The 25933-nt window shown below is 44.7% G+C and overlaps 1 protein-coding gene across 1 annotated transcript; it reads right to left on the bottom strand.

Annotated features, from left to right (window-relative positions):
* Positions 1-1242: 1242 nt before the first annotated feature.
* Positions 1243-2146, bottom strand: LOC143925566 (beta-1,3-galactosyl-O-glycosyl-glycoprotein beta-1,6-N-acetylglucosaminyltransferase 3-like). The gene is given in 2 exon segments (XM_077450042.1): positions 1243-1809; positions 1811-2146. Coding segments are annotated over 2 exon segments (903 nt in total).
* Positions 2147-25933: the final 23787 nt, after the last annotated feature.

Raw genomic sequence — 25933 nt, 5'->3', positions numbered from 1 at the left:
AAAATGGGGTCATTTGGGGGGGGGGGGGGGTTGTACTGCCCTGCCATTATAGCACCTCAAGAAATGATATAATAAAAAAACAAAAAACGAAAAGTTGCGTAAATTCAAGAAAATGTAATTTGTAGACGCTTTTTGCACAAACCAATAAATAATAATAAATAATTATAATAATAATAAATAATAATAAATAATAATAAATAATTATAATAATAATAAATAATAATAAATAATTATAATAATAATAAATAATAATAAATAAACGCTTATTGATTTTTTTATTTTTATCAGAGGCATGTGGCTGAATGCTTTTTGGCCTGAATGTATGACTAACATTGAGTTTATTGTATTTCCTTTTTTATAACAAAAACTATAAAATATAAGTTGTTTCAAAACTTTCGATCTTTTTTCGTTTATAGCACAAAAAAAAAAAAAAAATACCACCAAAAAGCTCTATTTGTGAGGAAAAAAAAGATGCAAATTTTGTTTGGTTACAGCGTTAGCACGACCGCGCAATTACCAGATAAAACAGCGCAGTGCCAAATTGTAAAAAGTGCTCCGGCCAGGAAGGGGGTAAAACCTTTCCGGGGCTGAAGTGGTTAATAAAACCTTTTAACCACTTGCCGACCGCCTTCCGCATCTGTACTGCGGCAAGGCGGCTCGACTGCGCAAACCGAATGGGTTACAGAAGAACTCCAGGAATTTTTCAACGCCGTGACCCCCCCCCAGGCAATTTCTGACACTTCTCACATATAAAATCTACTTTATTTAGTAGAAAATTACTTAAACCCCTCCCCCAAACATGATATATATATATTTTTAAGTAGAGGCACTAGAGAATAAAATGGTGGGTGTCAGCGGTTTTTCAAATGCAATTTTTCTATATAGACAGACAGACAGACAGACAGACAGACAGACAGACAGACAGACAGACAGACAGACAGACAGATAGACAGACAGATAGATAGATAGATAGATAGATAGATAGATAGATAGATAGATAGATAGATAGATAGATAGATAGATAGATAGATAGATAGATAGATAGATAGATAGATAGATATATAGATAGATATACAGACAGACAGACAGACAGACAGACAGACAGACAGACAGATAGACAGATAGACAGATAGACAGATAGACAGATAGATAGATAGATAGATAGATAGATAGACAGATAGACAGATAGATAGATAGATAGATAGACTGTATGTTTACTTTTTTTTACTTTTTTTTTTCTTTCTATAGGTCCATGCCATAAAGAGTTTTGTGTCTCAGGTACTCTTCTAGGCATTGGATTGCATTAATGTCCACCAAGGGATCAAACTTGTTGGCAAGCAGATGATGTTGCTGTATCATCCATGGTAAGTTCCCAGTTCCAAAAACACAGATTCCCCGTCTATAAATGCCATCACAGTGCCTATAGGCTCCCCACTTGCTCACTTCCCCCAGAACACCCCATTTTACCAGCCTGGCAATAGTTTGTAGGCCAGGTGTATCATACTTTCTATGACTCGGAACAGAACCAGGAACCCCATGCATACGATGCAAGGTTGCCCAAAGGTGTTCATCCGGACTATAAGTGTCTTTCGACCATTCGATCAACCTTCTCACCTTAAGATCAGTAAGGACCGTTCTTACAAAGTCTTTAGTCATGACATTGCAAGCATTCCCGGTGAACATTATAATGTTGTCAGGTGGTGGCTCTTTTCTTATTTCAGTTTTCGATATATGAAGGTCAACTTTATATTGGAATAACCAACGATTCCTCTTAAAAGAAGACGGTGGTTTGGACTCCATGCTGTTTTTTTCCCTTTAAAAGTTGAAGAGCTTTCACGATCTCAGCAATGGTCTTAATGGGAAAGTCCAATCCGCAGGTATTTAGAAGGTATTTCCACTGAACGTTGCTTCTCAGCAGGTCCGCCATGCAGTTGAGGTCACCTTGTACTCTTGACCACGAAGCATAGACCACCTTTTCCAATTTGGATGCCACAAAGACGTTATCAAAGCAAGAAGTTATGGCTTTCACTGCCGTTTTGAACTTCTCTGGGGATTTTTCATCAACATGGATACAATAAATATTATGGGGGGTGTAAATGGCTCTCAAAAGCCTCTCGAACATCTCAATGTTCTCATGGATCACCATGGAATAAGCAATGGGGAATGCTTCTTCTTCTCGGCTCAGTGAAAATGTGATAAATTTACGAATCTTCTTATATTTCACGCAGTCTGTGGTTACGTTTACATATTGATCTTCAGTAAAAGGGATATGCCTGTTGGCCACTGATAATTTAAGTACTGATATGTTTATGGCATCTCCATCCCCTCTTAAAATCGTGGAACAGTTAATCTTGTTTGATGGAAGTATTTCCAGAGATGCATATAGACGTTGTTTGCACTCGACATCTATCGAAGAAACTTCATCATAATTGGCTTTCAAGTCACGATCCACAGGATTATTTTTTTGAATTGCAAATATAAATGCGATACATAACCCCGTAATCCATGCGAAATTCCGATACTTTTTACATTTGGTAAAGTGCATGCTGACTATGGCTTTAGATAGATAAGACTGCACATAATATTCTGTCACCGGGCTTTGATATAGGAACCAAACTATTGTGACCTATTAGTGTCAGCATGTTGTATAGGAAACAATAGTAAGAATTGTTTTAGTTTTTTTTATTTCTGTTACTCGATTTATTGTTCTCTTATGAAAATAGCAACTTGGCAGCAGTGCAAGCAGAGTTAGTTCCATTGGCCAGGATGACTCCAGACACCCTCCTTAGTTGACTCCCTCCAAGTCCACAAAGTGAGATTAGAAGTACTTTTTAATAATTTGCCTTTCACATGTAGTTACAATTCTTTTGAATGAATGAATGAATGAAATACTTGTATAGCGCACAATGCGAACTGAATCGCCTCTAGGCGAATTCATTTCTGTAATATAGTCCCATTTAAGCCCGGGCTCCATGCTTTCCCCTCTCCCCTGGAGTCCCATCCAAGTATGTTATGCCATACGTATTTATGAAGTCTTTAGGCTGGCACTGTTCTCCAGGCTGGGTGGTCCTCAGTGAGGAAGACAACAGTGCTGATGTTATGACACCAATGTCGATCTCTGCACCATTACAGATTACACGGTGCCAAACCATGGTGTACAATATGGCACCATCATGATGCTCCCTTAGGGGGCTGACCCACAATGGCTTGCACTCACAGTTTAACCCTCATTCTTCCTAGTTGAGAGAAGGTGGGCATCATTCAACTTCGAAGTCATGTATGGCCAAAGATTTTTTTGACCACACTTCTCTTGTGAATCACAGATTGCATATGTGCATATGTGTGCGCAAGTGCAGAACTACAATGAGCCATTATCATGCATGTGTGTGCGGGGAAGTGTATTTATGGCCAGGCACACATGTGCATGCCTTTCACTAATTATAGGTGCCAGGCAGGCTATTTAAACTGGACTAATGTGCTAGATCCTTGCCAATTGGTCTATAAAGTTTCCTGTGTAACCGAGGGTTACCACTTTTTCTTCAAGTCAAACTCGAACACTTTAGCGGCACAGAGCAATGTTTTTATAGTATAAACTATATATATATATATATATATATATATATATATATATATATATATATTAGTCAGGTCCATAAATATTGGGACATCGACACAATACACCACCACAATGGATTTGAAATGAAACTAACAAGATGTGCTTTAACTGCAGGCGTTCAGCTTTAATTTGAGGGTATTTACATCCAAATCAGGTGAATGGTGTAGGAATTACAACAGTTTGTATATGTGCCTCCCACTTTTTAAGGGACCAAAAGTAATGGGACAATTGGCTGCTCAGCTGTTCCATGGCCAGGTGTGTATTAATCCCTCATTATCCCATTTACAAGGAGCAGATAAAAGGTCCAGAGTTCATTTGCATTTGTAATCTGTTGCTGTCAACTCTCAATATGAGATCCAAAGAGCTGTCACTATCAGTGAAGAAAGCCATCATTAGGCTGAAAAAACAAAACAAACCCATCAGAGAGATAGCAAAAACATTAGGTGTGGCCAAATCAACTGTTGGGAACATCCTTAAAAAGAAAGAACGCACCGGTGAGCTCAGCAACACCAAAAGACCCGGAAGACCGCGGAAAACAACTGTGGTGGATGACCGAAGAATTCTTTCCCTGGTGAAGAAAACACCCTTCACAACAGTTGGTCAGATCAAGAACACTCTCCAGGAGGTAGGTGTATGAGTGCCAAAGTCAACAACCAAGAGAAGACTTCACCAGAGTGAATACAGAGGGTTCACCACAAGATGTAAACCATTGGTGAGCCTCAAAAACAGGAAGGCCAGATTAGAGTTTGCCAAACAACATCTAAAAAAGCCTTCACAGTTCTGGAACAACATCCTATGGACAGATGAGACCAAGATCAACTTGTACCAGAGTGATGGGAAGAGAAGAGTATGAAGAAGGAAAGGAACTGCTCATGATCCTAAGCATACCGCCTCATCAGTGAAGCATGGTGGTGGTAGTGTCATGGTGTGGGCATGTATGGCTGCCAATGGAACTGGTTCTCTTGTATTTATTGATGATGTGACTGCTGACAAAAGCAGAAGGATGAATTCTGAAGTGTTTAGGTGGAATATTATCCGCTCATATTCAGCAAAATGCTTCATAACTCATTGGACAGCGCCACACAGCCAAAGAGTTTTTTAAGGGAAAGAAGTGGAATGTTATGTGATGGCCAAATCAGTCACCTGACTTGAATCCGAATGAGCATGCATTTCACTTGCTGAAGACAAAACTGAAGGGAAAATGCCCCAAGAACAAGCAGGAACTGAAGACAGTTGCAGTAGAGGCCTGGCAGAGCATCACCAGGGATGACACCCAGCGTCTGGTGATGTCTATGCCTTCCAGACTTCAGGGTATAATTGACTGCAAAGGATTTGCAACCAAATATTAAAAAGTGAAAGTTTGATGGATGATTGTTAATCTGTCCCATTCCTTTTGGTCCCTTAAAAGTGGGAGGCACATATACAAACTGCTGTAATTCCTACACCGTTCACCTGATTTGGATCTAAATACCCTCAAATTAAAGCTGAAAGTCTGCAGTATGTGGTGGTGTATAGAGACAAAAAGATCGATGTCCCAATATTTATGGACCTGACTGTATATATTTTGTGATTAAATAACATTTCTAATCATATGAAGTCAATCACAAGAGTCCTCCTTTTACATCAGAGATCTCAGTGTTCCCCTTTAAATTAAGGTTCACAGAGCATCCATTCTGTCAGGGTTCCCAAAGTTTTCCCTTACATGAGAGCCCACAGAGTTTCCCTTTTCATCTGAATCCACAGAGCTCCCCTTTTACATCTGAACTTGTAGAGTTCCCTTACACTGTAAGGGGGGACTCTGCAGACTCTGATGTAAGGGAGAACACCAGGGACCCTGACATAAGGGATACTCTGAGAACTCTGATTTAAAGGGGAACACTAGGAATTCTGATGTACGGAGAGGACGCTGATGTAAGGGGGGGGGGGGGGGGGATACTGTGGCCTCTGGTGTAAAGGGCGCTCTGAGAAACCTGATTTACCTTAATGTGCTCCCTCAGAGGCAGGAGAGAGAAGGAGGGAGAGGGGAGACTTCAGTCAAAGACATAAATGGATGGTGAGCTCACTCGCCCCTTGGTAGTCAGCACCTCTCATCCTGGTGTATCTAAGGCTGCTGGACTTCAAATTTCCAGTCCTCACTTTCCTTTTATTAGGCAGAGCACAGGGGATTGGAGTGCGGGCAGACACAGAGGGGTAGGGAAGGGAGGAAGAGGAGCAGATCGATCCCTCTCTCCTCTCCCGTCTGTGTGTGGGGGGGGAGGGGGGAGGATTGTTAGTGTTTTCTTTGGGCAGTGTGAAAGAGAGTGTAACAAACACTCTCAGCTTAGACACCTGCAGCCAGAAATTTTGTTTGGAAGCCATAGTACGATCTGAATAATGTGTTTTAGGTGGTCTGAAACCTGAACTGTCCGGGTGAATCCCGGACAGATGGCAGCCCCAGTGTAACCTGTTGCCCGTTCCTGTGCTTGACTTTCTGCTGCTGACCTGAGCTGCCTCTGACTATGCTCAAACTCCACCTGCTTTACCCCTTACTTGTCTCTGGATTACATCTCAGCCAGTTCCTTATGCTGATCCTCTTCACCATTAGTGGCCCTGGGGGGAGTTGCTGTAAGCCAGTGGGAGCCAGAGCATGAATGAAGACACTTGCCTGCCCTCCCTCCCTTAGATTTTCTGCAGTCTTACATGAGCTGTATTGGTTGCTTCTTACAGGGGCAATGGGTGTCGTAAGGGGTTATAGCTCGGGGTGTTCTTTTCACAGAGGTTTTGGGGTTGGTTCGGTCATAACAGCAGGCAGGGTCTTAGGTTTTTGAAGGTGGACAGGGTCAAAAAACAGGTGGAGTGTAATGGGTTTGGCCCATCTCATTATGGGTGTACCTTCCCTACTCAGTGATGTCAATAAGGGGCTATAGGTCATTGGCTGCATCAGGTGGAAAATTGTTATTAAATTGTCCCCAAGGTGGTGTAATTGCAGCTGGGGGCCAGGATAGCAATGTGGTGGTTGATACAGCCAATGTGATAGAGGAAAACATGCTTTCATTAACCCAAGACTCAGGAAAAAGTCAGCTTGGTATCATTATGCTTAAAAAAATTCTGACTCCCCAGCCTGTCTGACTCCCCAGCCTGTCCAACTCCACGGCCTGCCCAACTTCCCGGCCTGTCCGACTCCTCTGCCTGTCCGACTCCAAGGTCTGTCTGACTCCCCGGCCTGTCTGACTCCACGGCCTGTCTGACTCCACGGCCTGTCTGACTCAACGACCTATCTGACTCAATGGCCTATCTGACTCAACGGCCTGTCTGACTCCCTGGCCTGTCTGACTCCCCGGCCTGTCTGAGTCCCTGGCTTGTCTGACTCCCTGGCCTGTCTGACTCAACGGCCTGTCTGACTCCCCGGCCTGTCTGACTCCCCAGCCTGTCTGACTCCCCGGCCTGTCTGACTCAACGGCCTGTCTGACTCCCTGGCCTGCTGACTCCCCGGCCTGTCTGACTCCTCAGCCTGTCTGACTCCCCGGTTTGTCTGACTCCCTGGCCTGTCTGACTCAACGGCCTATCTGACTCCCCGGCCTGTCTGACTCCCCGGCCTGTCTGACTCCCCGGCCTGTCTGACTCCTTGGCCTGTCTGACTCCTTGGCCTGTTTGACTCCTTGGCCTGTCTGACTCCCCGGCCTGTCTGACTCCTCGGCCTGTCTGACTCCCCGGCCTGTCTGACTCCCCGGCCTGTCTGACTCCTTGGCCTGTCTGACTCCTTGGCCTGTTTGACTCCTTGGCCTGTCTGACTCCCCGGCCTGTCTGACTCCCCGGCCTGTCTGACTCCCCGGCCTGTCTGACTTTGCTTACCAACTCTTCTCACGACACTCTTTTCTGATTTAACAAAAAATAAATTATTCTGCTATTTATGTAAAACCCAATCTTGGGAGAATGTTACCCTTTAGATTTTAGAGGAAGTAAATTGCCTGTCTGACTCCCCGGCCTGTCTGACTCCACGGCCTGTCTGACTCCACGGCCTGTCTGACTCCACGGCCTGTCTGACTCAACGACCTGTCTGACTCAACGACCTATCTGACTCAATGGCCTATCTGACTCAATGGCCTGTCTGACCCCCTGGCCTGTCTGACTCCCCGGCCTGTCTGAGTCTCCGGCTTGTCTGACTCCCTGGCCTGTCTGACTCAACAGCCTATCTGACTCAACGGCCTGTCTGACTCCCCAGCCTGTCTGACTCCCCAGCCTGTCTGCCTCAACGGCTGTCTGACTCCCTGGCCTGCTGACTCCCCGGCCTGTCTGACTCCTCAGCCTGTCTGACTCCCCGGTTTGTCTGACTCCCTGGCCTGTCTGACTTAACGGCCTATCTGACTCAACGGCCTGTCTGACTTCCCAGCCTGTCTGACTCCCCGGCCTGTCTGACTCCCCGGCCTGCTGACTCCCCGGCCTGTCTGACTCCCCAGCCTGTCTGACTCCCTGGCCTGTCTGACTCCCCAGCCTGTCTGACTCCCTGGCCTGTCTGACTCCTCGGCCTGTCTGACTCCACGGCCTGTCTGACTCAACGACCTATCTGACTCAATGGCCTATCTGACTCAATGGCCTGTCTGACCCCCTGGCCTGTCTGACTCCCCGGCCTGTCTGAGTCCCCGGCTTGTCTGACTCCCTGGCCTGTCTGACTCAACAGCCTATCTGACTCAACGGCCTGTCTGACTCCCCAGCCTGTCTGACTCCCCAGCCTGTCTGCCTCAACGGTTGTCTGACTCCCTGGCCTGCTGACTCCCCGGCCTGTCTGACTCCTCAGCCTGTCTGACTCCCCGGTTTGTCTGACTCCCTGGCCTGTCTGACTCAACGGCCTATCTGACTCAAAGGCCTGTCTGACTTCCCAGCCTGTCTGACTCCCCGGACTGTCTGACTCCCCGGCCTGTCTGACTCCCTGGCCTGCTGACTCCCCAGAACCACCTCTGGAGGGAGTCCATTCCACATTTTCGCAGTTTTTACTGTGAAGAAACCTTTCCGTATTTGGAGATTAAATCTTTTTTTCCTCCAGATGTAAAGAGTGTCCTCTTGTCCTCTGTGATGACCTTAAAGTGAATAACTCAACACCAAGTTCACTATATGGACCTCTTATGTATTTGAACATATTGATCATATCCCCCCTTAATCTCCTCTTCTCAAGAGAGAATACATTTAGTTCCTCTAATATTTCCTCATAGCTGAGCTCCTCCATGCCTCCTTTCAGTTTGGTTGCTCTTCTCTGCACTTTCTCCAGTTCCCCGATATCCTTTTTGTGAAGTGAACTGCATATTCCAGATGAGGACTTACTAATGATTTGTACAGGGGGGCAAAATGATATCCCTCTCTCTGGAGTCCATACCTCTCCTAATACAAGAAAGAACTTTGTTCGCTTTGGAAACCGCAGCTTGGCATTGCATGTTATTATTGAGCTTATGATCTACCAAAACCCCCAGATCCTTCTTCACTATTGATTCCCCCCATTATACTCCCCCTAGCATGTATGATGCATGCATATTCTTAGCCACCAACTGCATAACTTTACATTTATCAACATTAAACCTCATTTACCACTTAGTTACACGATTAAACAGTCATTGAGCTTGGCTTGTAAATTGGAGACATCCTGTAAGGACGTTATTCCACTGCATAGCTTGGCATCATCTGCAAAGGCTGAAATGGTACTTTTAATCCCAGACCCAATATCATTTATAAAGATATTAAAAAGTAAGGGTCCCAGCACTGAACCTTGGGGTACACCACTGATAACCTTAGACCATTCAGAGTAAGAATCATTAACCACTACTCTCTGAATTCTGTCTTTTAGCCAGTTTTATATCCATTTACAAACTGATCTTTCCAAGCCTATAGACTTTACCTTACACATTAGCCATGTGCGGGGAACTGTATTGAATTATTTAGCAAAATCCAAATATACCACGTCCACCGCCACCCCTCTGTCCAAGGTTCTACTCACCTCCTCATAAAAAGAAATCAGATTTGTTTGTCAACTTCTGTCTTTCATGAATCCATGCTGTCTGTTGCTTAAAATATTTTTTTCCAGCAAGAGCTCGTCTATGTGGTCTTTTATTAAACTCTCCAGTATCTTCCTGACTATAGAAGTTACACTAACAGGTCTATAGTAACATGGTAAAGACTTAGTTCCCTTCTTAAATATGGGAACCTCGTTGGCCCTGTGACAATCCAGTGGTACCATTCCAGTCATTAATGAGTCTCTAAATGTTAGAAACAATGGCCTTGAAATTACACAGCTCAATTCTTTTAGGATCCGTGGGTGGATGTCCTCTGGTCCAGGTGCTTTATCCACCTTTATTCTATCTAAATATTTCTGGACCATATCACTTTTGAGCCATTGTCGATCATTTGGGGCTGTGTCACTACCACCCCCATTATGGACATAAGCTCCCCCATGCTCCTTTGTATACACAGAACTGAAAAAAGTATTTAATAAATGTGTTCCCAGTCACCCACTCTAGATTGTAAAGGGCCTACATGCTCAGACCTTACCTTTTTACTATTAATATATTTAAAGAATTTTTGAGGGTTTGTCCTCCTATCTTTTGCAATCTGTCGCTTGGCATCCTTGATTTCCTTTTAACATATTCTGTTATAGTCTTTGTAACATTTAAATGATGATAGTGTTCCTTCATTTTTATATTTTTTAAAAGCTCTTTTTTTATTATAGCAATTTTAACTTTGCCCACGAACCAAATTTATTTTATTTTTAGCCTTTTAAAGTATTGCCCATGGGAATATACTTTTCAATATACTTTTCAGTAAGTTTACATATAGTCACTTTGAAGAATTCCCATTTCTGTTCTGTGTCCATTGATGCAAATATTCCCTACCAGTCTAAGTATTGGAGAGCAGCCCTCACCCTTGGAAAATTTGCTCTCTTAAAGTTAAGTGTTTTTATCTTTCCCGTATGCATTTGTTGCTCACAGCTAACATTAAATGAAAATCCTGTTATGGTCACTGCTACTCAGATGTTATTTTATATGAATATTGGTAATAAGCTCTGCGCGGTTAGAGATTCCCAGGTCCAGCCTAATTCCTAGTCAGGGCCTCAATAAACTGGACCTGGTCTTAATGGGAAAGTCCGTTCCACAGGTATTTAGAAGGTACTGCCACTGAACGTTGCTTCTCAGCAGGTCCTCCATGCAGTTGAGATCAGCTTGGACTCTTGACCACGAAGCATAGACCCCCTTTTACAATTTGGATGCCACAAAGACTTTATAAAAGCTAGACGTTATGGCTTTCACTGCTGTTTTGAACTTCTCTGGGGATTTTCCATCCACGTGGACACATTAAAAATTATGAGGGGTGTAAATGGCTCTCAAAATCCTCTCGAACATCCCAATTTTCTCATGGATCGCCATGAAATAAGCAATGGGGACTGCTTCTTCTTCTCGGCTCAGTAAAAATGTGATACATTTACAAAACTTCCTAAATGTCACACAGTCTGTGGTTACGTTTATACTGTATATTGATCCTCGGTAAAAGGAATAATGCATGTTGGCAACCAATAATCTATCAAGGACTGCTTTGTGTATGGCATCTCCATCCCCTCATCAAATTCTGGAACAGTTGAACTTCTGTGATGGAAGTAATTCCAGAGATGCATAAAGACGTTATTTTCATCATGAATGGCTTCCAAGTCACAATCCACAGAATTATATTTTTTATATTTTTGCTATGCATACTAGCTCATTATGCCTTTGTCTTGCAGGTTTTTTTTTCTACTATTTTTCCCCGTGGGTTTACGACCTCTTTAACTCTTCAGGATTTATATAAAACCCAATTTTGGGGGAACATTAGATTTTAGGAAAAATAACAATCATTTACAATAAGTGATAAATATTCTGCATCAGAAAACTATAATATTGTCTACAGCTCAGTTCAGCTATACAGAATAATGCTTAATGAGGCATCGGAAGGATGATATGACCTACAATAAATATAAAATTCAGGGTCACTGTGTCTTGGTAGGTACAAAGTAAAATGAACTGCTTGTCAGTTTTTGTGTGTGTATATTTTTTAATTAGCAGTAATTTAGGTAAAGTAGTTCTAAGTAATCTGTTATACAATATTACTAAAGTCACACTTGACTCCTGTGGTTGTGTAATTTAAAGCAGGAGAATTGATCCAAGAGATAAATGCACTGCGCGGACTATACCGAAAGTAATAAAAAAAGTGGGTATAACTTCCTCTATAGTAACTCTTCTTCTTTTTCTTCATCTTTATTGGAGGTAAATAGTGGATTCCAAGCAGAAGCAATGTGCCGTCATTGAGTTCTTGATGAAGGAGGGGTGTAGGATGTCCAACATCCACCCACAAATGGCTACAGAATGTTTACGGAGATAGAACCATTGATAATGTCTTGTCATTTATGACTTTTGTATTACAAGGCACTCCCCAAGTGCCCTGTAGTGCCCTGAAAAGAGGAACTGTCTAAGCAAGATTGAAATAGAGATCGGCAGGAGGGCTCTGTGATTGGCCCTCCTGATCACATGACGGCCGTGTCCAATCACGGCCGTCATGTGATGTAAACAAACAGCCGGTTGCTAGGCAATCGGCTCCTCCTCTCCTCACACAGAAGTCATCGCTGAGGAGAGGAGAGCAGATCGCTGCAGCCGGCTGGTGATCAGTGAGTATGAGCTGCTTTTTACAGCTTTTTACTCACTGATCACCAGTCTAGTGTAAACACACAACACACCACACAGTGTAAACACAGTCCCCAAAACACACACGTCCCCAAAACATACATGTCCCCAAATAATAAAAACACCTGTCCCTAATAATAAAAACATGTCCCACACATATGTCTCACTAAAATCACGTCCCAATGATTATCTGCACACATATGTACGTGATCACCTGCACACATGTACATGATCATTTGCGTACATATGTCCGTCATCACACAAATCAATTATTATACACTTAACAGAATTTTTTTTACCAAAAACATGTAGCAGAATACATTTTGGCTTAAATTTATGACAAAATTAGATTTTATTGGATTTCTTTTAAAATAGAAAAAAGAAAATATTGTTTTTTTTCCAAATTTCCGCTTTTTTTGCGCTTATATTGCAAAAAATTAAAAACGGAGTAGTGAATAAATACCACCAAAATAAAGCTCTATTTGTGCGAACAAAATGATACAAATTTCATTTGGGTACAGTGTAGCATGACCGCGCAATTGTCACTGAAAGCTCTAGAGCGATGAAAGCTGAAAATTGGGCTGGGAAGGAAGGGGGCAAAAGTGCCCTGTATTGTAGTGGTTAAAGGAGTTGTAAAGGCAGAGGATGCATTCTATGCATTAAGATAAAAAAAAACCTATGTGTGTACCCCCCAGCACCCCGTAATTACTTACCTGAGCCCCATCTCTCTCCAGCCTCTCCTGTCTTAGTCATCCGGGTGTCTCCTCCTGATTGTCCGAGACACAGCAGTGGCGCCATTGGCTCCCATGGCTGTCAATCCAAGTCAGTTAGCCAATCAGCGGAGAGAGGGGGCAGGGCTGGGCCAGGGCTCCTTGTCTGAAAGGACACACGGAGCTGCTTGCTGTGGGGGCACTCAACAGGAGGGAGGGGCCAGGAGCAGCTAGAAGAGACCCAAGAATAGGAGGATCAAGGCTGCTTTGTGAAAAACCAACTGCACAGAGAAGGTAAGTATAACATGTTTGTTATTTAAATTTTTTTGTAAACAAGATTTTACAATCACTTTAAGTTAAAGCGGTTCTGCACACATTTTTTTTTTCTTTGTGCCTTTGTTTTTTTTAGCTCTAACTAGTGCTCAATGCCCCTTTATTTTTATTTTTTTCCTCCTACCTTTCGTTCTCTGCTGTTTCTTAATCTCTCCCTGCGGCTATGGGTGGGGTTTCCGCCGGGATCAGCATCATTTCCGCTGATCTCCGCACTGTCTCCTGGGATTTCGTATCATTTATCCCAGGAGTCAGTGCGCCTAGCCAAAGCGAAATCACGCATGATTTTGACGACGTGACGTCATCACGCTGGCCACGTTTGTCATGGCAACATTTCTATTTACGCCGCTCGTAGCTGTAGCCACTGAGCGTGCGCGGGAACCAGCAAGGAATGCTGGTTCCTCCGAAGCGAGGGAAGGAGGAAGTGATTGCTTGTGGGCTTCAAATGCCCACAAGCAAAATTACATCGGCCAAAACTCATTTATAAAAAGAACGATTTAACGAAAATACGGACATGGATAGCGGGCGAAGTCAGGACAAGTAAGGTTTTTATTTGAAACACATCTTTTTTTTATACATTCCGGAAAAAAAAAAAAAAATGTCAGTCAGTGCAGAACCGCTTTAATCTGTTATCTGTTGTGAACTGATGTGCTTGCTTCAAGGGCCCCAACTTTGCCAGCAAAAGCTTCTTTTTTTTTTTCACTGGTTAGTGGGATGAAATGAGGACTGTTAAACACTGTTGCTAAGTAAAAGGAACTCAGTTCTGTTAATTATTGATAGTCAGAATACTGCAGGTATTTAACCTCATCTCTCAAAGTTATTGCTTTATTGACTGTTTGTATGTAATGATATTTTCTTTTAGGCCATGCTTGGCCTTTTGAATCTTTGAAATATACCAAAATTAGTTGGTAAGTCCTTACTGATCCAGGTGTGCCATCTTCTGGTGTGCAAAAAAATTACGAGACAATTCAGCGGCTCCTCTGGGGGTAGCGGTACATAGCCATGGTATATTTTTCCATAGTTACAGTGGTCAAGCTTGGATCAATGTTGCTATGTATATACCATACCTGTGGAGTCCCTCTAGAAGCTGGAAAGCACTGTAATAGACACCACTACTACAATGCTACTCCAGTGATCTCCACTAGCTTTGGGGTCGGCTGCTGGATAAGTGTCCCTTCTGTATTGTGAACACAGAGGGTCTGCCCCTTGGGACTGGCCCCCGTTCAGAGACTGTATTGCATCCTCTCACGGAGTTCCAAGCCTTCTCTGGTTTTAGAAGGTGGAAAAGTGGGGGGGGGGGGACATCACAGTCTCCACTTCATCCAATAAGAGAATGCCTTGCATTCATTGAGAAAATGCAAAGCATTCTCTGAAAGGCACCCATGCCAAGCAGCTGACTTCCTGTGTTCACAATGCAGCTGGGCAGCTGCCCAGCACTGGGACCTGGAAGCTAGTGGAGATCATTGAAGTAGCTGGGTGTACAACAGTAATTTCCAGCATCTAGAGAAGTGCTCTCCAAACTACAGCCTTAGGGCCAGATGTGGCCCTTTGCTTGCTTATATCTAGCCCTTGGGGCACTATTTTATTTACTGACACGGACACCAATGAAGGGGCGCAATTCCTACCAATAACATCAATGAGGGGGCACAGTTCCTCCCAATGACACCAACAATGGGTTCCAATAACACCAATGATGGGGCACAATTGCTCCCAATGACGCCAGTGATGGGGCACAATTCCGCCCAATGACACCAGTGATTGGGCACAGTACCTCCCAATGACGCCAACAATGTGTCCCAATGACACCAATGATGGGGCACTCCCAATGGCACCATTAATGGGGCACAAGTCCTCCCACTGAGACCAATGATGGGGGATTATTTACTCCCACTGATGCTGGGATATTCTGTACTTCTGATGGCCACAGTCTAGCCGCCCTAAAGTCTGAAGCACAGTAAACATGCCCATTATTTACAAAGTTTGGAGACCCCTGAATTACATCAATGATGGGGCGCAGTTCCTTCCAATGACACCAACAATGGGTCCTAATGACACAAAAGTTTGTGTCAATGACCATTCCTCCCAATGATGGTGTGCAATTCAACACAATGACACCACTGATGGGGCACAATTCCTCCCAATGACCCCAATGATGGAGCACAATTCCTCCCAATGAGACCAATGAAGGGGCACAATTCCTCCCACTGAGACCAATGATGGGGGGATTGTTTACTCCCACTAATGATGGGACATTTTGTACTTCCAATGACAAAAGTCTTCCCCCCTCCCCCCCAAAGTCTTAAGGACAGTAAACTGGCCCTTTGTTTAGAAAGTTTGGCCCTGTTCTAGAGGGATCTCATAGTTGTGGTATATACATAAGTGGGTCCAAGCTGAAACAATGTAACTACTGTATTTGCTGGCGTATAAGACTACCTTTTACACTTAAAAAAAATTCCCAAAAATCGGGGGTCGTCTTATACGCCGGGTATACAGGTATACAATGCTGCCCGATGGATGTCAGCCCCCAAATGTCTGCTAATACTGTATGTGGCTTCAGCTACAAACAGTATACGCCGTTGAGCCAATCCCGGCGAGCGATGTATTCTATTAATGAATACAGAGCCTGCTTGGATTGGAGTAACAACCTCTGCCAATCCAAGCAGGCGACATAGAGTAGCCTGCTCGGATTGGCTTTGAGAGAGAGAGAGGCAAGGGCTGATGATGCTACAGCCTCTGCCAATCCAAGCAGGTGTTGTATTCATTAAAATAATACACCGCTCACCATACTTCCCTGGGTAAATCCATTCACTGATCTCCTACTACTATACATCCTGCTATTTGCCTATGAGGTCCCAGGCACCCAAGAGGGACAGGTAAATCTGGGACATATAACGGGGGGTTTATTAAATGCATTTTGGTGGACAATTCCCATAGAATGTAACCCAAAAGTGGTATAGGTTTGGTTAGTGAAAAATTCTACTTTCCAGAGTTGTGGCATTCAATAGATCTCTGTTTGTGTTATTATTGTTTGATTTACTTTACGACATAACACAGCATGGCAGATGAGTAGTTGGCATTCTTGCTTTGTATTTTTTTATCGTTCTAATGTTTTTTTAAAATGGTGTTGCCTCAGAAGGGGGGTAGTCTTATACCACGAGTATTGCCCAAAACCTATGTTTTCACTTGAAAAATAGGGGGTCGTCTTATACGCCCAGTCGTCTTATACGCCCAGTCGTCTTATACGCCCAGTCGTCTTATACGCCCAGTCGTCTTATACGCCGGCAAATACGGTATGTAAAAATTGTCATACCTGGAACTCTTATTTAAATAATGATTTCATTTTACTTTTTCTTTATTTATTTTTTATTCGCTGGGCTTTTGGCTCCCAGCCACGTATTTTACTTTTAAATCAGCAAGAAAATCATTGCGGCGATGAGAGCCCCTTATGGCGTGAAACAAAGCAGAGAATTTAGCAGAGTCCTAATTGCGGCGGTATAATTACCGCCATAGATTATGAGTGAATTCTCCGTGCTCCAGTGTAAATGGATATTGATACTAATCAGGTCTTAATTAGGAGAGTTATGACGGAGAGAGATGGAGCGTCCCGCACCTGCTCTATCATTCTCAATAACAGTTAGCAAACTGCGCCCATTTTATGACCGATTTTCTCTGTTTTACCCTCACCTCTTCCTCTGTGATGTTTTTTTTAGGATCAGAACTGTGAAAAAATTGTATATAATATTCATACTCAGTTTACTTGTAGGTGATCCACAGTTTACAGTTGAAGGTCAAACTGATATATTTTGAGAAATTTTTTACATACTGTATTGAGACCTGTGTGTCCCAAAGTGAGCGGTGCCTCTCCTCTTCGGAGGCAATGGAAAGGTCCAGGGTCAGGCCCGGACTGGGACGACAAAAAATAGGCCCGGCATTTTAGACTGAGCAGCCAATGTTTCCAGGGACCGGGGGGGGGGGGGGGGAGTCGGTAGACATTTGTGGGGGTGGCTGGAGTTGGTCCTCCACACTGTAATATGCAGGGACACTGTGATATAAAGGAAACTGCACTGTAAAGGGGCACTGTGGCTCTCTCTCTGGTGGTGCACGTACAGAATGGCTCTCTCTATGGTGGTGCAGGTACAGCATGGCTCTCTCTCTGGTGGTGTGGGTACAACGTGGCTCTCTCTCTGATGGTGCACGTACAGCGTGGCTCTCTCTCTCTGGTGGTGCGGGTACAGCATGGCTGTTTCTCTGATGGTGCGGGTCCAGCGTGGCTCTCTCTGGTGGTGCAGTACAGCGTGGCTCTCTCTCTGCTGGTGCAGTACAGCGTGGCTCTCTCTCTGGTGGTGCGGGTAAAGCGTGTCTCTCTCTCTCTGGTGATGCGGTACAGCGTGGCTCTCTCTGGTGGTGCAGGCACAGCGTGGGTCTCTCTCTGGTGGTGCGGTACAGCATTGCTCTCTCTCTCTGGTGGGGCAGGTACAGTGTGGCTCTCTCTCTGGTGGTGCGGGTACAGCATGGCTCTATGGTTGTGCACGCAGAGTGTGTCTCTCTCTCTGGTGATGCGGTACAGCGTGGCTCTCTCTCTCTCTGGTGGTGCGGGCACAGCGTGGGTCTCTCTCTGGTGGTGCGGTACAGCATTGCTCTCTCTCTCTGGTGGGGCAGGTACAGTGTGGCCTTCTCTCTGGTGGTGCGGGTACAGTGTGGCTCTCTCTCTGGTGGTGCGGGTACAGCATGGCTCTATGGTTGTGCACGCACAGTGTGTCTCTCTCTCTGGTGGTGCGGGTACAGCGTGGCTCTCTCTCTGATGGTGCGGGCACAGCGGGGCTCTCTCTGGTGGTGCGGGCACAGCGGGGCTCTCTCTCTGGTGGTGCATTACAGCAAGATTCGTCATGAAGATTCGACAAAGCAGTCGCCACGAGCGGACATTTATGGTCAAATTCTCCGCCCATAGGCTATAGAAGAATTCCAATGTTGGTTGACTAGTAATAATAATTAATAAATATAATTATTACTAGTGTCATACAACATTAGAATTCTACTATAGCTTGTAGGCGGAACATTCGACCGGAAATGTACGATTGCGGCTTCGCACAGTTTAGCTGCACCGTCGAATCTTCTTAGATCATCCGACAGACACCATAAGTCTTCAATGACAGATTCAACCTTATTTTGGGTTTCCAGACGAATGCATTTTTTTTAACGAAACTAAATAAATAAAAATACATTTTGGGAGTAACTAAATAAATGTATTTTTCGGAGAAAAATAAATTCCGAAACAAAATATTTCAGTGTGCACATGTCTACCACTGATACTAATAATAAGACACTATTCCTCCCACTAATACCAATAAGGAGGTATTATTCCTCCTTCTACTGACTACAGTACACTGACGCTGGGGCATTTTCTACTTCCACTGGCCCCTCCAGCCCCCCTAAAATCTGAAGGTGTTTGGAATTGTAGTTCACTGATTGGTTTATCCGTTCCTTGATCGCCTAAACATTTTGTACTTTTTTCCTGAGCTGGGTTAATGTCTGCAGGAACCTCCGGTCTAAACTGCGCTGACAGTCCATCAACTCTTATAGGTCATGATGACTCCCCACTGCTCCGAGGACCTTATAAACCCATGCGGCTTGTCAGCAAAGGCGAGGAAACATGCGGGGAAACATGTAGAGCCGCTGGCCGGGATTCTTTTCAGAGCTCTGAAAGACTGATGCCAATGTCCAACCAGGGTGAAAATGCGTGTGTATGAACTGTTACAATGTATCACATCACAAGAACATGTCAGGGTGTATTTCTGCAGATACTCGTCATTGTGGCATGCATGAATCACAAACAAATGTATATTTAATCTGTGATCCTCAGTTGGAGAGACATCCCTGATCAATAATGGGAAAAGGAATTTGTGATGGATCTGGGTGTTAAATGGTCTCCTCCAGACAATTAAAGATACATATTTGCATTTAAATATTTATTAGATGATAGAAAAAGACCTAAAAACATAAAACAGTAAGGGGCTATCACACACAACCCTACATGTATAAAAAAAAAAATGGTGTATATAACAACATGTCAAACAGAGATGATACATGGAAGTAGCCAACAGGTTTCACCGTCAATATATCCGCTTCTTCAGGGCTTGCTTGCTTCGTAACTGACTCAGAATCAATGGATAGAAAATAGAGGTCCCTCCCATTACATCAGCGGCCCACTTTACATCAGAGGCCCCACTTCAGATCCGAGGTTCCCCCATCACATCAGAGGTTCCCTCTTTGCATCAGAGCCCCCCTTCACATCATAGACCCCCCTTTACATCAGAGACCCCACTTCAGATCCGAGGTTCCCCCATCACATCAGAAGTTCCCTCTTTGCATCAGAGCCCCCCTTCACATCATAGACCCCCCTTTACATCAGAGACCCCACTTCAGATCCGAGGTTCCCCCATCACATCAGAGGATCCCTCTTTGCATCAGAGCCCCCCTTCACTTCAGAGTCCCCCCCTTCAGTTAAGAGCTTCCACATCAAATCAGCCATGTCAAACCGAGATGTTACATGGAAGTAGCCAACATGTTTCACAGTCAATATATCCGCTTCTTCAGGGCTTGCTTGCTTCGTAACTGACTCAGAATCTTGGAATAGAAAATGGAGGCCCCCCCAGAGGTCCCCCCATCACATCATAGGCCCCCCTTTACATCAGAGACCCCACTTCAGATCGGAGGTTATACCATCACATCAGAGGTTCCCTCTTTGCATCAGAGCCCCCCTTCACATCATAGACCCCCCTTTACATCAGAGACCCCACTTCAGATCGGAGGTTCCCCCATCACATCAGAGGATCCCTCTTTGCATCAGAGCCCCCCTTCACTTCAGAGTCCCTCCCTTCAGTTAAGAGCTTCCACATCAAATCAGCCATGTCAAACAGAAATGTTACATGGAAGTAGCCAACATGTTTTGCGGTCAATATATCCACTTCTTCAGGGCTTGCTTGCTTCGTAACTGACTCAGAATCTTGGGATCGAAAATTGAGGTCCCCCCATCACATCAGAGGTCCCCTTTACATCAGAGACCCCACTTCAGATCAGAGGTTCCCCCATCACATTAGAGGTTCCCTCTTCGCATCAGAGCCCCCCTTTACTTCAGAGTCCCCCTTCAGTTAAAGCGGGAGTCCGCCGGGAGTTCCGCCGTTTTTTTTTTTTAAAAGCCAGCAGCTACAAATACTGCAGCTGCTGACTTTTAAAATAAGGACACTTACCCACCCAGCGCGCCCGCGATGTCGGCACCCGAAGCCGATCTCTCGATCGTCTCTCGGGTGCTGCCGCCGCCATCTTGGGTGTGGGAATCAGGAAGTGGAGCCTTTCGGCTTCATTTCCCGGTTCCCTACTGCGCATGCGCGAGTCGCGCTGCGCAATAAGGATGGACCCGCTGCCTCTGGGATCTGTGTGTTTCCCAGCAGGCAGCGGGGGACTTTCGGAAAGGGGCGTAATCTACGCCCCTTTCCGCAGAGAGCTATCCCGGAAGTGGGTGCAGATACCTGTACTGTACAGGTACCTGCACCCCCCTCCCCCCTGAAAGGTGCCAATTGTGGCGCCGGAGGGGGGGAGGATTCCAATGAGCGGAAGGTCCACTTTAGGGTGGACCTCCGCTTTAAACAGGTTGTAAAGCTCCGTTTTTTTATTTTCTAAATAGATTCCATTAAGCTAGTGCATTGTTGGTTCACTTACCTTTTCCTTCGATTTCCCTTCTAAATGTTTTTTCTTCTTTGTCTGAATTTCTCACTTCCTGTTTCTCCTCAGTAAACTTCACACCATCATCCGAGCGGTGTTTAGTCAGCCAGAACAGCTTACTAAACAGCTTAATGAGGAGGGACAGGAAGTCAGAAATTCAGACAAAGAAAACAAAGAAAAAAATAAAACATTTAGAAGGGAAATCGAAGGAAAAGATAAGTGAACCAACAATGCACTAGCTTAAAGGAATCTATTTAGAAAATAAAAAACTAACCTTTACAACCCCTTTAAGAGCTTCCACATCAAATCAGCAGTGTCAAACAGAGATGTTACATGGAAGTAGCCAACATGTTTCGCGGTCAATATATCCGCTTCTTCAGGGCTTGCTTACTTCGTAACAGACACAGAATCTTGAGATAGAAAATGGTTAGGGCTCCATTAAGAGATCAGTTCTCTCCCTCCATATACATGGTAGATCCACAATCATTGGTTGGTAATCTTATTGATATTAATATTCATATGCTGATGTGCAGGCACCTCGAGAGACCTGGACTTGTCCTACAAGTCGAAAACTATCCCGAAAACTAATCGAAAACTATTCCAATTTCGTCCAATTTTTTTTTCTCGTTATTTAGGATTCGTTTATATTCCTTATTATTCTAATTCAATCCGAATTTCTGAATAACGAAAATTTGTCCAAATTTTAATTTGGAACAAAGCGAACCACATATGTATACACGGAACTGCATCTGGTGTGAACTGACAATAAGCCCAGGTTCACACCAATGCGAACTCAGACATCGCATGTTATTCACACCCGCACCTGCGGCGGTGCCGATCGCATGCAATGTCTTTGAGATGCGAGTTCAGCCATACAGTTGTATGACTGAATTAGGATTAGATTCCAAAACAGAAAAAGAATCGGATCGCATTGGTGCTCTCACCTATGCAATTTGATTCCTGTGCGAGTTTACAGTTCGCACTGTGATCTGTGAACCGATCTGGGGGTGTCATTAACAATGTAACGACACCTGCAGCAGTCCACAGAGGGCAGTGTGAACTGCCTGCGGGGGAGGAGCGATATGGGAACCAGCGCTGCAATCGCTGTAATCGTGCTGGTTCCCGCATCACATCGGTGTGAAAAATAGTGCAGGAACTACTTTTGCAAATCAGTACGGTGCTGCCACAGAGTCGGCTTCACACTGATTGTAATGGTGAAATTGCCTGTGTCCTGCCAGTGTACCCATCGGAAAATGCAACGGAAGTGACGTTCCGTCGCGGCCATCTTGGTACACCCCGCACTCACCTGCAGTAAGCCTACTGTCAGAAGGCGGCAAGCGGACATCTTTTTACACCCACCGGAGTTTTGCATTTCACACTTATTTTTACCAGTAAACTCAGCTTATATCGTGAAATACAAGATTTAGAAGTCTGTGACACTGTTTTGATGTTGATTTTTTTAAAAGCAGCAGCAAGCCAGCTGATCTCACAGGTTTGCTTATCTGACAGAACACAGCTGATTTTAGGATTCAACAAACAGCTTGACGGATTTCAAAATCCTGTATTTAACGATATAAGCTGAGCTTACTGGTAAAAAGAAGTGTGAAATGCAAGACTCTGGTGTAGGCTTAGTGTGTTCGAGTGTGGGGTGTACCAAGATGGCCGCAACGGAACGTCACTTCAGTTGAACTTTCTCATGGGTAACGGCTTCCTGTTAGAACACTGGTGATAGGCTGTGACCTGTCAAATTGCATGACAAATTGCTCCAATGTGAACGAGAACTTAAAACAGGGTACCAGCCGAAATATGACTTTTAAGATAAAAATACCCCTAGAATACTCATGCAATGTAAAAAAAGGTATACTGTGCAGCATTGTTTTCTTACTTTGTGAAGTTTCTGCACTGCTGCCATCTCCATTGTGGGCATCTGAAGCTACAGAGACCTTCTTCATGGATTCCGTGCATGCTGGCTACCCAGCATGCACATGCCGATCTTGCGCATTTATGCAGTGCAGTGCACAGCCATGCCAAGCTGACCAAGATTTTCCATAGATGCCATTATTAAATGTTACTGGAGCCATGCCATGCCAAGCCGACCAATATTTTCCATTGAGGCCAATGTTAAATGTTACTGGAGCCGTGTCGTGCCAAGCTGACCAAGATTTTCCATAGACGCCAATGTTAAACGTTACTGGAGCCGTGCCATGCCAACCTGCCCAAGATTTACCATAGATGCCAGTGTTAAATGTTGCTGGAGCCGTGCCATGCCAAGCTGGCCAAGATTTTCCATAGACGCCGATTTTAAATGTTACTGGAGCCGTGCCATGTCAAGATGGCCAAGATTTTCCATAGACGCCAATGTTAAATGTTACTGGAGCCATGCCATGCCAAGCTGACCAAGAATTTCCATAGACACCATGACCAAGCTGACCAAGATCTCCCAGGAGCTAATGCAAAACCGGAAATGACATCTGCGGCCTCAGCCCCTTTAGAGGAGGAAGTGAAATTAGATATAGGGATAAATCAAGTAAGTGAAAAAAAAAATTACCAATTCATTTTAAGGATGCACATTAGTGCTGCATAGTGAGAAGTGAAAAATGTGGATGGAACTCCGCTTTAACCACTTGCCGCCCGCCATATAGCAAAATGACAGTGGCAAAGTGGTTTTAATATCCTGACTGGACGTCATCAGGATATTAAGCCGCTGCACGCCCCCGGGGGCACGCATCACGGCAATGGTTGTTGCGGGGTGTCAGTCTGACACACCGCAACTACGATCTCGGTAAATAGTCTCTGATGGAGACTCTTTACCATGTGATCAGCCGTGCCCAATCACGGCTGATCACAGTGTAAATAGGAAGAGACGGTGATCGGCTTTTCCTCACTCGCGTTTGTCAGGCACGAGTGGAGGAGAGCTGATCGGCTGCTCCTCTGACAAGGGGGTCTGTGCTGTTCGATTATCAGTGCAGCCTCCCTGAGGATGCCCACACTGGACCCCAGGGACGCAACCAGACCACCAGGAAAGCCCAGCACCAGGTATGCCCCCCTAGACCACCAGAGATGCCAGTCAGTGCCCACAATGATGCCAATCAGTGCCCACAATGGATGCCAATCAGTGCCCACAATGGGCATCACTGATTGCCATGCATTATTGTTTGGCACTGATTGGCATCCATCCCTACAATACTGTACACTACAATGCCGCCTATGAGTGCGCATCCGTGCTGCCTATGAGGGCCCATCTGTGCCGCCTATGAGTGCCCATCCGTGTCGCCTATCAGTGCCCATCCATGCCACCTATCCATGCCCATCTGTGCCACCTATCCATGCCGCCCATCCATGCCAATCCGTGCCACCTATCCATGCCAATCCGTGCCACCTATCAGTGTCTATCTGTGTCGCATATCAGTGCCACCTATCAGTGCCACCTATCAGTGCCGCCTATCAGTGCCACTTCATTGGTGCGACATCATCTGTGCCCATCAGTGCAACCTTATCAGTGCCCGTCACTGCAGCCCCCCCGTCAATGCCCATCAGTGAAGCAGAAAACTTACTTATTTACAAAGTTTTTTAACTGAAACAAAACAAAAACATGTTTTTTTCAAAAATGTTGGTCTTTTTTTATTTGTTTAGCATAAAATAAAAATCCCAGAGGCGATCAAATACCACCAAAAGAAAGCTGTATTTGTGGGAACAAAATGATAAAAATTTACTTTGGGTACAGTGTTGCATGACCGCGCAATTGTCATTCAAAGTGCGACAGCGCTGAAAGCTCAAAATTCGTCTCCCGAAACCACCTTAGGTAGACAGGACCTGTTGGGACGCATGGCCACCCGGTCCTTATGAATAATTAGATACGGCTCCTTGCTGGAAAGAGCTGCTAGCTCTGATACTCGTCGCATCCCTGAAGCACTGGGTTTGGGAGGCCCATGCACCGTAGAACGTGCGCATCGTGTGGGAGCTTTTAACTCTGAGCGCAAATCCCAGCGCCCGATTATAGCCAAGTATCTCAATTACTCAGACAAAGCCGCCATACTGCAGCAATACAGACAGTCCAGATCCCTACAGATAGACGGAGTCAAAATTTTGATTTTTGCCGACTACTCGGTGGACGTCTCCAAGCTGTATTTGTGGGAACAAAATGATAAAAATGTAGTTTGGGTACAGCGTTGTATGACCGCGCAATTGTCATTCAAAGTGCGACAGCGCTGAAAGCTCAAAATTCGTCTGGGCAGGAAGGTGTATAAGTGCCCCCCGGTATTTTTTTTTTCCCCCCATAGTACCTTCCCCCATGGCACTGTCCAGTTATGTATGGTATTTTCTTTCTTTTTTTTTTAACAAAAGCGTGCAAATTTGTCCCAAAAAAAAAAAAAAAAACATTTGGCTGGCCAGACAGCTCTGTTTCCTCTGCGTATTTAGCTGTTTGAAGTTTGGCTTTAAAGTGGAAAGCGGCGCGGTGCGTCTTTTGTTACGGGTCTGTCTGACATATTATGAAACGTGACCTCTGCGGAAGAACCCAACACCTCCACCCCTCTTTGTGTGACATTGGCTTTGCAGAGCACAGGAACGATAATTCATTCTCAGCGGAGCCTCTAATTAATGATTTTTGCACGTTGCACTCCAGCGACTTTTAGCCGTGATGATAAAATGGGTGGCTTTGCCTGCAGGTGGCGGAGTTATGTCTTTAGAAATTACCTTTTTATGATATGCCCCCCCCCCTCCCCCCTCCCTTAGCTCCATAATTGGCCGCTCGTTGATAAAACAGAACAATGCCTTTTTGAACTAAAGAGTTTGCTAATGGGCAGTTTTTTTTTTTTGTCTGCCAAGGTTAGTGTCGTTCGTGTTCCTCCTTTCACCCAAAAAAAAAATAAAATAAGGGCAGACGGGTA

Source organism: Lithobates pipiens, unplaced genomic scaffold (assembly GCF_037356315.1).
Source record: "Lithobates pipiens isolate NorthernLeopardFrog02 unplaced genomic scaffold, aLitPip1_a1.2 Scaffold_22, whole genome shotgun sequence".
NCBI classification, from domain to species: domain Eukaryota; kingdom Metazoa; phylum Chordata; class Amphibia; order Anura; family Ranidae; genus Lithobates; species Lithobates pipiens.
The sequence above is the reverse complement of the archived record's forward strand: the minus strand, read 5'-3'. Positions and strand labels throughout refer to the sequence as shown.